The 12,314-nt window shown below is 40.7% G+C and overlaps 1 protein-coding gene across 5 annotated transcripts in view; it reads left to right on the top strand.

The window, feature by feature from the left end:
* TRANK1 (tetratricopeptide repeat and ankyrin repeat containing 1) overlaps positions 1-12,314 on the top strand; it is a 49,701-nt gene that overhangs the window by 10,706 nt on the left and 26,681 nt on the right. For 4 of the 5 annotated variants that reach the window (XM_068935805.1, XM_068935807.1, XM_068935808.1 and 1 more), the window contains 7 exons: positions 680-798; positions 2,179-2,262; positions 5,474-5,612; positions 6,239-6,367; positions 8,241-8,411; positions 11,131-11,289; positions 11,685-11,936. In XM_068935805.1, the coding sequence (XP_068791906.1) occupies positions 680-798; positions 2,179-2,262; positions 5,474-5,612; positions 6,239-6,367; positions 8,241-8,411; positions 11,131-11,289; positions 11,685-11,936 (1,053 nt within the window). The remainder of the gene's footprint in view (positions 1-679; positions 799-2,178; positions 2,263-5,473; positions 5,613-6,238; positions 6,368-8,240; positions 8,412-11,130; positions 11,290-11,684; positions 11,937-12,314) is intronic. The other variant, XM_068935809.1, reaches the window with a different exon arrangement.

The following is a 12,314-nucleotide window of genomic DNA, read 5'->3' as shown; positions in this document are numbered from 1 at the left end:
TAAAAACTTATTTTTCTAAGAACCTTTCAGTGATGTGGACAGTCCAAGACCTCAGTAGGGCATCTTTTGTGCGATCACTCATTTGGCCATTACTGCCACAGGTTTGTTTGAAAGTTATAAATATATTCAGTGGCGCCTTTCTGCACCATTGCATGCTTATTTTTGACAAATGTCTACCCTCAGTCTCCCTGCTTTCTCAAACTCTTCAAGCTCTCCTCCCCATCTTGTTTTTTGGTCTGAATTGCAAGCTTTGTGTGATGGGCTTGCAGGCATGCCATGTGGCTTCTGGCAGTGCCCTCCTTCACTCACTTGAACTTGCAGGCTTGCGTTAAGGACCTTGATCAACTTAGCGGCATCCATCTCTGGGTTCACCTACAGAAAGTAGAAAAAACAGCATAGTTTCAAATGTCATGGAGTTTAGAGGTGTTTTTTGAGGGCAAGGGTTAATTTTTTTTTCCTATATTTGATGAAGACTGACTACTGATAACAAGGCAGCTTTTCAGTTTAGTGGCCAGAGATATTTATAGCATTAGGTCAGATGCGTGCCCACGTTTGACATTCTCTTGGGTATTAATCAGTACTAAAGTTGCCACTGTACAGTGAAGTAATGTAGTTGGAGACCACAACTTCAAAAATGCTGCCTGTACTGAATGATTTTCATACCTGCTTATTCTTGTAGGTGAAAGAGTCCTTCCACCGACTTATTTCCAAGCACATACTTATATTTTCAGTGCAGGGTTTGGTGCACTGATTTGGCAAATGGTGATAGAAAAGTTGGCCCAGAAAGGAAAGTGGCAGGTAAGTTTATTGTTACATAAAGAAGACGAGAGTCCTCTCTTTCTGTGCAGTAGCTACATATTTGTTCTCTGTTCAGGGTAAGCTGTCATTACTTTTAAAATCTAAAACCATAAATATTTATCACTTCCCTGATTTAAATATCCTGATTTTAGACTTGGAAAAATACTGAGTGGTTAACTTCTGAGATTCAGTTTGCTTTCTTAGAGGGGTAAAATCACTACAAATTCTATTGGTCTCACTTTTTTCTGTGATAGTTACAGTGCCACCTAGAATAATTATTGTTGAAAGATGTTAGAGGAAAAATATGTTTGTGGTCCCTTTTACTCTTCCTTCTGTATGACCAGTTGGATTTTTGAAGCTGTCTTTGAAAGACCCACACATAATACGCCCACTCAATGGGCTTATTATGGTTGTTAAACAAAACCAAATTAATAAACTCAGAAGGTATATCACCTGAAATTAATTCCCTTTTTATAGTGAGCGTATGAAAAATTAGTCATCCTTACGACTATAACCTGCAGAGTGAAAAGAAAAACCTGGGTGGATCAACACATGTTCAGAAATATTCCCCCCTTCCCCCCCACCCCCCAAATCGGTTGTGCTTTTGAAACTTGGCGCTAAGCAGACATTGTTTATTATATTGAACTACTTGGAATGTTTTTGTGCAATCTCCCAGTTCCCTCAAGGAGCTGTTGCAACTGTGACTTCTGTGAAGATAGGTGGGTTTTCAAGGAGCAAGGCACAGTTTTTAGGGAAATAGACAACATGGAAAAACGAGCAGTATGTAATCCTTGATTTCTGCTCAGGATTTTGATATAGCTGGGGATCCTCACGCCCCTGAACATGAAGGTCCACTCCGAGGCAGAGGGTCTGTTCCAAAGTGTATTGGAGAGACTTCTCGGACCTGACCTTTCCATGTGGCTTTTATTTTTGAAGACATTTTTCATCTGTTGTAGCTTCCCACAGTCTGTTTTGTAACTCATTGCTTAGTTATTTTAAGACAGTCCTTCAGTAATTCCTTTCCACATTGGACTGCAGGGCTGTCACCCTTAGACAGTGTGGTTAAATCACAGGTTAATGAATAAATGGAAAGATGAGCTCTTGTCACCAGCTGTGCTGTTCCAGGTGCATGATCGCACATGCAGCGGGGCAAGGCAGTTTGGGTGCGAGATAAGGGACACGGGGAGGAGAATAACTGTATATTACATTGTGGTTAATGAAGGGAAGATTCGACTGGTAGTGTCTGAAGACCTGTCAAGACCTTAAAGATCAGGCATGTTGTTAGCCCTTATGTAGTTTTCCCAAAAATGTCTGTTGAGGCAGTGAAACACAAATGAAAGATCCTAAGTACGCTTACACAATCTCAAATATTTTCTTTAGTCTTGTCTGCTGCTGTTCTCTGAGAGGAGAGAATTGCCCGCAGATCTCAGAGTCAACCAGTTATCACTGAAGAAACTCTTTGAGGTAGTGTCCATTTCTTTTTTCATTTTATGCATATTTCTTCATGTCTTTTACTGAGAGATTTTCCGTCTCCTGTACAATGCTGTAATAAATCAAAGAAAAACAAAATGGAAAATAACATATGTACTTTATATTAATAATCTATTGTATTCCTTTATATTTGATCATTATAGGATCTTCAATTTGTGTAAATTCTGTATGGAGTTTAATATTTCCTTTGATTAAAAGAAGACTTGTTCCTCTCAAGTACAGAAAACTATACATGCCAGGCTTGGAAGATGACATTTATATTGATATATAAAAATGTTTGGCATCCGTTAAGTTGGATGTGTCTTTCCGACCAGAAAAATCTAAGATCTTCCTGGGATAGTGTATTACTATGCTTTACCAACCAGTCTCCACACTGCTTCATGGTGTTGAGTATGATTAATGGGAGATGAGCTGACACACTAATTTTCCCTTCCCTCTACACCCCACATTTTTGGTAGCTTGCTTTATACTTGGGCAGCAACTGCTAAACTTTCTCCCTGAGGGCTTTAACACTTTCTAGACGATTGAGAGGATTTCGGCGAGATGTAAACGTACAGGTCGTAGGCCGAATAGCCACAGTGCCTAATGCCCTTCTCTGGGATGGTGGCCTCTGCAGCCAGTAGAATTTGATCTTCCTGTTGCAACACTTGAGGATGTCCCAAGCTTTCTGTACTGGAAAAAAACATCTTCCAGCTGTCAAACTGCCATGCTAATCCTGCATGGTTTGACTGCTGCCAGTCCTGGGCAGGCAGTGGTATGTCCCAGGGGGTCTGGCCACGTAGCTGGGTGAACTGCGTGGCCTCGTGGGGCTTACTGGTGCTTCCTCCCTGCCTATGTGCACAAGAATCCTGTCGGACTACCTTGGACATGAGAAGGGATGTGCAGCCATCAGCCCTGACCCACAAGGAGTTGGGATGTGTCCGGGGGGGCTGAGTGCACGACAGGAGCTGCCAGGGCTTCACCAGTTCTGCAGCTTAGGAACAGCTGCTGTCTGCAGCAGGAACATACATGGTTTTCAAGATACCACGTAGTATCATGGTCTGCTATCAGGCAGCTGATGGCCAGCCAGTTTTAACTGCAGTTGAGATAAAGCATTTCTTTTGGCTGATTTAAAGCAAACAAAAAGCTCTGTATGCTTTTTTCCTTCCGTTGCTCTGTCTGTGTAACTTAGTTAACTATAGTTCTGCTATATGTAACATGCTTTTAAAATACATGATTAAACCTCCATGGAGAAATTCTGTTTGACTTTAAGCTGCATGATACTGGATTTCTTACACCGCCAGTTTTCCTAATGGAGGCTTTAGAAAATGCTAACTTTAGGCTACACAGTACCATTCCTTGGCGTTTACTGTCTAGCAAATTAACAGTTTAGGACATATTAATAGACTATACCATAATTTGCCATTTAGCTATTACAATGCCAGTGGTATTTCTGTCACAGTGATTTCAAATCGAGCTTTTTCCATAAATATATTTTCCTTAAGCGACTGATAGAGTCAACAAGAATAATCCTTAAGAAGTGTGTGTGTGGGGGGGGGGGGCAACAAAGGAAAAGTACAAGCAAGCTTGCTGATAAGCTGCTGATAATGATAGTAGAAGCATTAGCAGATGGGCATGTGCATGCACGTTTTAGTTTGCATGCAGCATGTATGCTAGCTTGTGCCAGCTGAGTAGCCCATATGGGGCTTTGCGCTCCCTTCGGTCACCCCTTGTGTGTTTGCTCCCCTTCTTTGTAGCACGCTCTAGGCCCTTACAGTAAAGGATCTAAATGCTGTAGAGGACCTGCAGGACATCTTGGCAAAAATCTTTCTTCCTAGGCAGGCAAATCAAGGTGCCTCAGTGAGAGAGGGGGATAACAATGGGTTACCCTTGCACAATAGTATGTCATTTCATGTTTAATGGCCCTTCCAGTCTTTGCTCTTGAAATTTTTCTAGCGGATATTTTGTACATGCAGAAAACTGAAATATTTGAGATGGAAAATCCTGAAGCACTGCTTTTCTCTTGCAAGAATTGGAGGAAAACATGGCTTTCTGACAACTGGAACTTCCCCTGCTGCCACTACATATTCACTGTGTGCTGTATTTTGAATTTGTAACTACACAAACATATTTCTGCCAGTCAAAATTTGGCATGAGGCATTAGAGAAAAAGACTTAATTGTGGATGTTGGACGCATGTGTGAAGACTGATACTTTATTTAAAAAAAAAAAAAGACAGAGACAAAAGGAAAAAGTATGTCTGAACACCATTTCCCCCCTCACGGCCCGATCCTTTTGGCATATTGTCCCAACTTCCATCTCAGCTTCTTCTACCCCCTTTCAGAGTTCCTCGTGTCACTGTCCCCCTCTGGTAGGCTGTGCTTCGTGTTCATTAATCACTACTAAATCATTCTTTTTTGGTTCAGCCTCCTCCTGCTCAGGCTGTGTACTTCCACTCTTGGACTGTAAACGGTCCTGTGAAATTCGTGCTGTTATGAGATCACCTTCTTGGGGCAATATCTGGCCTAAAATCTGCCTCCTAAGCCTTAACATCTTTTCTTTATGTAAGCAGACATATAGTTACTGCTATCTTAGTAACTCCAGATGTTTGCTGAGCTGAGGGCAGAGAGGGAGTAGGGCTTTGACTTGTTGTCTGTCTATGGGATTTGAGCTATGAAAGGACCAGTTGCCTGCACTCCCTGTATGTCCTTCCCCAAGTCACTAACTCCCTTTTCCCAGCTTCAGGTAATTCCTCAGTGGGTTTTTTTTTTTTTTTTTTTTTTTTTGCTGTGGGGTAATTGGCTGCATAAAGCTAACCCTTTTGAGCTTAGAGGGACAATATCCCGTTGCAGCAATATGTGCCTTGACTTGCAGTATCATTTAACAGACGTGTAAGGCAGAAACTTGCAGTCAATTATGGAAAAGAAATACAGAAGTAAGTATGATAAAATAGAGTTCAGATTCAGTGCTCTTCAGAGCAGGAGGGGTTCTCTCAAGATCCATGTGTGTCTCCTAGGAGAAGAGTATTTGTTTGAGGCTTCTACTGTCACTGTCACAAAATGGTGCATTTGTTATGTATGTAATGGATACGGCTTGATTGTTACTGTCCCATTGATTATTGTCATTAAAACTGTGGAAATACAACTTTAAAAAAAAAAAAAGTCCTTTGCAAATGTAAAATGTCTTGCAACTGTTCTTTTTATCAGACTTACGAGTTTTGTGGGCTTGATGACAGGATGCAGCAAGCAGCGGAATTAGTCAAATGGCTGATTTCCATTGGGGCAAATGTTGAAACGATTGGAACGTGTCCGCTTCACGCGATTATCAGACTGTGTATCAAAGCAAGTGAGTGACATCCCATGCTAGAATTAAACTAGTTCTCTTTTCAGAGAACTAACAGCTGTGGAGCTTTTTACTTAATTAAAAACAAAAACGAACAAAACCTTCCCCCACCCCCCTCCCAGATCAGATCAAACAGCTATGACCTTGCATGTGTCGATACAATATTATTTAAAAGAACGCTGTAAGCTCTCTTTTTTGATCATCTGCGCTTCGTAATGGTATGAAGCTAATAAGTAAGTTTGAATATGTGTATGGACAGCTTTAATATGGCTTGAAGCCAAAGTGTGATTGGCATGGATCTTTCAGAGCCTGAATATGTCGGCTTTGAGGAAAACAAGGAATTTCTTCCTGCCACCTCAGTGTGGAGCAGCAGTTTCTGCCTGAGATGGTGGGTCCATCTCAGAGCTGCTCATGCTGCGAGTCAACGAGAATGAAGCACACGTCTCCCACAGCGCAGCTGGCTCTTACCATGATTTGGTTTATGATTTTCTTCCCCTCTCCTAGTCTCCATGTTCAAGAAAAGATTTCTTAAAGGTGTATCTTTCTGCTCGATAGGGAGGAATACCATCTGTTCATGCCATACCTCCGTTTACCATTACGTAACGAGTGGGTATCTTTAATCATTTCAGAAAGGAACCATCTTTTCAGGTGGTTACTGACACAGAAGCCAGACTTGAAGGACAGGATTAACCAGCAAGACAGAGATGGATGTACGGTCCTGCATCTTGTGGCATCCAGTGAATATTCCCAGAAACGTAGTAAATATACATCTTTATTTTTTCTTTGTTTTTTCCTTTTGCTGTGGAGTTTTATTTTCTTATTTGGGGGTGGGGGGGGGGGGGGGGAGAAGAATGGAAGAAAACTTCAGACCCCAGTGTGAATTCTTTCACGCTAACGAAGAAAACAAGGATGTCATGTAATCAGAACATGTCATGTAATGACAACTAGTATTTAAACATTTCAGCAGTTTCTTTATAAAGTCATTAGCTCTGTGGTGCCCTTTTTCTCTCCTCTTTTATTTGATTGGTTATAGTTTACCCACAACTTGCTCTGTTTTTTAGGTACATTTTAGATCTCAATGTGCTCATAGAACACTATTAGCTCTCCAGTATATCTGGAGTTTTCTTTCTTGTTTGTAAACTAGATGAAGGCTTAAAACCTAACCAAAAGCACTAGTGTACCGTGGTCAGAGGAGGAAAATCAAATGCTCTCCTCCTGGTTTTCTGAGGGATTTCTTCTATATTGACTTAGCCTGGCTTTTTTCCTTGTATTTTTTACTGTGCCCACTGGGTGGCAACAGGAAATAAGCATCAATCCCAAGAAAACACTGGGCTTTTAGATCATTAAATGCAATGACATTCTGGTGATTCTCTTTAATATGAATGAGATACCCATAGCCTTTATCTAACTAACTTCATTTTCTATAGAGGAGTCGCACTTCTCTCATAGAAGTTCAGTCTCTTGCTAAATGACTACTGCATTTCTCAAACTGGTTGTGTGCATACAAATGTACACATATAAACTATGCATGTGCATAGTTTTAAATTGTCTTTCACATATATATTACATTTACATGCATGCATATAAATATATAACCCACATATATATTTTTATATATAAGATATATTTATATTGTGTGTGTGTTTGTGCATATATACATACTAACCCCTCAGAACCACCTGCGAACAAAAATAATCCCTGAAATAGCATGACTAGTAGGCTTAGGCAAACAAAGCAAGACAGCTGTGTAGCGGTCTAACCCTGCTTTGCTCACCACAACTCATTTTTCCCTTGCGTGGCGGATAGCGCAGCTCTCCTGCGCTCCTCTGGCTGTTCTGTGGGCATGCCATATGGCAAGCGCGCGGCTCTTTTGAGGCCAGAAGAGTACAGAGAGCTGCTTGCAGGGCTGTAAAGTGCCCCCGATAGCGGAACGTGACAAACTAAGAAGGGAGCACGTTTTCTTCCAGAGTATTAGCTATTTTGTGAAGGCTTTAAATCACCGTTGTATTTGTTGCGTTTATTTGGTCTGTAACACTTACTGTGAAATGCTATACAGGACAGTAACTTCTGTGAAAAGGAAATGGTACCTACTGTTAGTCAAATTAGAAATAATCTTTATTATAAGACTAATTACAAAAAAAACCCAGGTATATTATGCCACTCCTGTGATAGGAAAGAAACTCGGTGCCTAGCTGCATATATTCATTCCAGTATATGTGAAATACTCCCTTTTGTTGAGTCAACTTTCAAACAGCAGTAAAAAGCCCTGTTTCTTTCCTTTATATGCAGAGCAGTTGGCTTAGAGGATGGAGAACTGGGCCGGGGCGTAAGGAAGGAGGTATTCCCATTCTGCCTCTGGCCTCTTGGATGCTCTTGAGGCACCCAGTCACTTTGGTTTCTGTGCTCCCATTTTCCTGTTTATAGTAAAGAAGACAAGATTTCAGTTTTTTTGAACAGGTTTTTAGGTTTCTGTTGAGGAATAATACCGAACAGTACCTCATTCTTATGACACTAGTAGAATTCAGATACATTGCTTTGAGTAAAATTGCATTAGAAATTGTGCCAGGAACTTAAAAAAACTGAACAATGGAAATTTCACCTCCTCTAACAATTACTCATTTGATGTTTTAGATCAGACGGAAGATGTACTCATGCTCCTGAATTTTGGGGTTGATCCCACCATTCCAGATGCTCGGTCAAGATATGTCATAGATATCTTGAAAAAGTACAAAAACTTCAGTGCTGTCAAAGCAGTCAGCAATCACATTGAGAAATGCACTTCTTCATCTGAGGAATTGCCAGGTACTGTACGGACTGTGTGGTTTCCCTGTTTTAAAACTGTATTCTTTGGATACAAAATCGTTTTATTTGTCATTGGTAAGAGTGTTTTTTGTGAGAGCTTTTCTACAAGTCATCACCCTAATTTCCCCTCAGTCAGTTTTAAACATTTTATTCTTGCCTGAAGATGTCTGCTGTCTGATTATTGTTCTGAATATATCATGTAATAAGTAACTGTAGGTTGCTATAAATTACTGTAAATCACTGTTTTTCCATAACAGAAAATGTGGTTCCTCCAATAGAAACTGCTTCTCCTTTTGGTGCTTTTCCAGTTTTGACCTTTTACCTTAATCTTAGTTTTCAGAAAATACAGCATCTGGTAAAAGTACGGATGACATATTTTAAAATGCTTTTAATAAAGAAAAATGCTGGTAAGAAATAGAAACCTTGAAATGATGAATGTGTGCATGTGAAATGATACCGTTTCAAAAAAATAATAATAACAATAATAGCGTTTTAACAAGAGCTTTGTTCACAAAGTTTCAGCCATCTTTGATCTGTAGGGGGGATGTGTAGATAAAACTTCCGTGTTAGTTTGAAAATCTTAACTTCTGCACATCGGAAGGGGAAAGAGCAGCAAAGTAGACTATCAGTCTGAAGCTAAGAGAGCCTCTTACCAAAACTGAGGAGATCAAATTTATGCTCTTGGGCCAACTTCAAGTGCAGTTGGTTTTTTTTGCAAGTGTTTTTCTATAGAAAAACAACAATGTTAATCGTCCCAAGGCTAACATGAAATTTCATGAACTGAGGTGATAAATCGGTTTCTAGTCTGCTTTTTCATAATAACTTACCAGTTCTAAAGAGGGTTCTGATTTATCTGTTGATTGTAATTTTTTGTCTTGGAAACTAATGTATCAAGTGTGATGGTCCAAATAACTGACATTTCCTCTTGCATATCAATAAACGAGGATGAGAAAGCATATACATTTTCTAATACTTCCTCAGAGTGGAAGTATCGAGATCAGCTATGCCTTATCTAGTTTCTTTCCTATCTTAACGAAGGGGATGACTTTGAGCTACCTAGACTATGGTATAGGTCAGAGATATGCTAGCTAGGTCAGAAAATTGAAGCTGACTACCTGCAGGGCTGGAAGGTCCCCGTGGGATGTGCTTTTCCGGCAGCATGGCACTACAGCTTGGGTGCTACTTATATCGTAGCTCTAAAAAAGCCTATAGTGGGGCCGCCTATTCAGCAGGAGGTCCAGTCCTAGGCTGCCATTTGGAGAAGCTCTTGTGAGTATCCATATGAGAACTGACTGATCAGCTAATTAGGTGAGATGTTCCTGCAGGACTTCAACATCCAGAAACTGAGGAGGCAGATCCTACAGCTGGTCTTTTCAAGCCATGGTTTAGATCATTGTTTAAAGTTAGAAGGCAAATAAGTCCTAGACATGGACTTTGCTCGTATTTTCACCATTTTTTCCAGTACAGTCTTTCTGAGATGGTGCAGTGCCTGATTTGCCTGTTAAAGCTGGAGTAGGTTAGTGTTAGTAGGCACTAACCTTCTCCAGCTTTAAGGTAACGTCTATATTAGCAATATTACCATATTAGCCCAAAGCGTAACCTTTTCATGCCAGAGCTGGCTCATCTGGTGCAGATCTCAGAGCACAGATGGAGCACAAGACTATAGGCAGGTCACACTCAGCAAAAAACCAAAGGTTTTAGACTACGTTTCTGATTTCATGTGTATATGGCATATAAGATTACTGGAAGCACTGAGTTTCATTGCACTTGCATCTTCTGACTCCTGGCAAGCAGGTTCCCACAGTTCCTCTTTCTTTACTGTAGAGATCTCTTGCCATCCTCTAGAGAAAGTCTTAGCCCAGTGGCTTCTCGGTTAGGAAGTTAACGCTGATCCCCTTGTGGTGGAAGTCCCCATGTCCGGTGTTTCAGGTAGCTCGGCGTGTTTTTTACGTTCAAGTTTTTTCTGCAGTGCGCAGCCCCAACGTGTTTTCTAGGCTTGGTGCCAATAGGGAGGCTGGAGAAGACACTCCTGCATTACGGGTGCCAATCTGGGATTAAACCTGAGTGCTAAAAAGATGACCAACCTTCTCTGCCCCTTTGATGCCCTAAGGGGTAAAGTTGCTGTTTCATTTGGTACACTTCTATTCCTCAGAGCTTTTGGGAAAGTCAGGCTAAGTCTTTGAGTTTTCATCTACGGGCGTTTGTTAGGAAAACATTTAAAGCTGCTGTTGTTCCTTATATAAGTATCTTAAACTTGTAGATCTCATTTTGGTGTGTGGTTTGTTTCGGGGTTTTTTAGAGGACAAATGCTGTTTTATGGCTGTATTTCATAAATGCCAGTGAAGATTTAGACAAGCTCAGTGCATCTAATTAAAATTGCATGCTGAAAATGTTATGTTCTTAGTCATCTACCCTGAAACTCCTGAGCAATATTATCACTGCAAGGCAGGGATGTCCTGTTTGCTTCCAGATCAGCTTGTGAACTATTAAAATTTTCAGCCTTGAGTATTAAGGTAAAGAGCAGATTTGGTGAGCATGTCACATATCCTCTGGGATGCAAAGTCCATCCTAGGAATGGCTTTGGCGGTAAAAGTTTCAGCTATTTGATGTTAATCTGCTACCACACACTTCTCAGAGCCCTGAGAATTATATGTTACAGTCCTGCCTTGAAAACAGGCCAACAAGGAACTGATTTATCAATTTCTATAATGTTTTGCAGGGGGAAGTGAAAACAGAGCCATAGTTGATGCAGATTCTCTCCTAGATGTTCTTCAGCAGTTCCTCCAGTTCTGCAGGCCTGAAAATGGAGCACATCATAACAATTTATTGAAGGAAGTTACGGTTCAGAGATTTCTGAAACTGCTCTCTACTGTGAAAGGTGCAGTGAGTTCCCGTTTCTCTCCTTCATTAAGAACTTAATCGGTGTGAAAAATATTTGATGCCGACATACAGTTTCCGCTCTCTCTTTCCCTTCCTTTACTTCCCTGTTTCCGTGACTGAGATTACTGACGTAACGCACTTATTTTTACTGTTGTGTTTTGCCTTTAAAAAAAAAAAAAAAAAAAGATTATGCTCAAAAATTCAATATGATGAATCAAAGTGTTTAAACTTGCTTGGCAGTCAGCATCAGTACAAAAGGATGCTAAGTGGAGAATTTTGCTGTTCTGTGCTTTTAATTTAATGCCTTCGGTTCATTATTCTGAAATTAGTTTACAGAGAGATGAATTTCATTACCTGTTTTGAATGAGTTATTTTTTCTTGGCTGTCTTGCAGAAATTCCTGAAGGGATGGTTTGTGACATCTCCCATGCCTGTGCCAACAACTTCATAAAACAGTTGTTAGAGAAGCAAATGTGGCATGAAGTTTTGCTGTTGCTAACAGGGAAAGCCACTGGGGAAAAGCCGTCAGGTGGAGGACTCTTCAAAGACTGCAGTCTTTCAGATGTCGACATTGGCAGCATTATCCGTCAGTGTGACGGACTGGATGAACGGGTGCACCTCATAAGGTGCTTATTAGAAAGAGGAGGTAAAAAACTGAGCAATATGAATATGTTATAAAAGATTCGATGTTTTGTTTTGCGTGATTAGCCCAACATAGTTTCAGAAGCCTCAAAGCATGACTATTGTGGCTCTTTATAAGTGCAGTGGCCTATTGGGCTTTCAGTCCCTCAGCTGCATCCACAGTGTGTGGCATGGGGAAGCTAGTAGGGCTGCTTGGGAAGCAAGAGGTTTTGCAGCTGAAGTTGTGCTGGCAGAGTTGGGTTTGGAGGGAAATGGCCAAGGTTAATTGCTGCTCCTTTGCTTGTGGTATCTTTAGTTTTTAATTTATCTATCTTCAGCCACAATATTATCTTGATAGATAAGGTAAGCCCCGGATTTTGGGTTCAGTATGTTGTTACGTCAC

The sequence above is a fragment of the Struthio camelus genome, chromosome 2 (assembly GCF_040807025.1).
Source record: "Struthio camelus isolate bStrCam1 chromosome 2, bStrCam1.hap1, whole genome shotgun sequence".
Lineage (NCBI taxonomy): Eukaryota > Metazoa > Chordata > Aves > Struthioniformes > Struthionidae > Struthio > Struthio camelus.
This window is presented reverse-complemented; position numbering and strand designations above follow the sequence as displayed.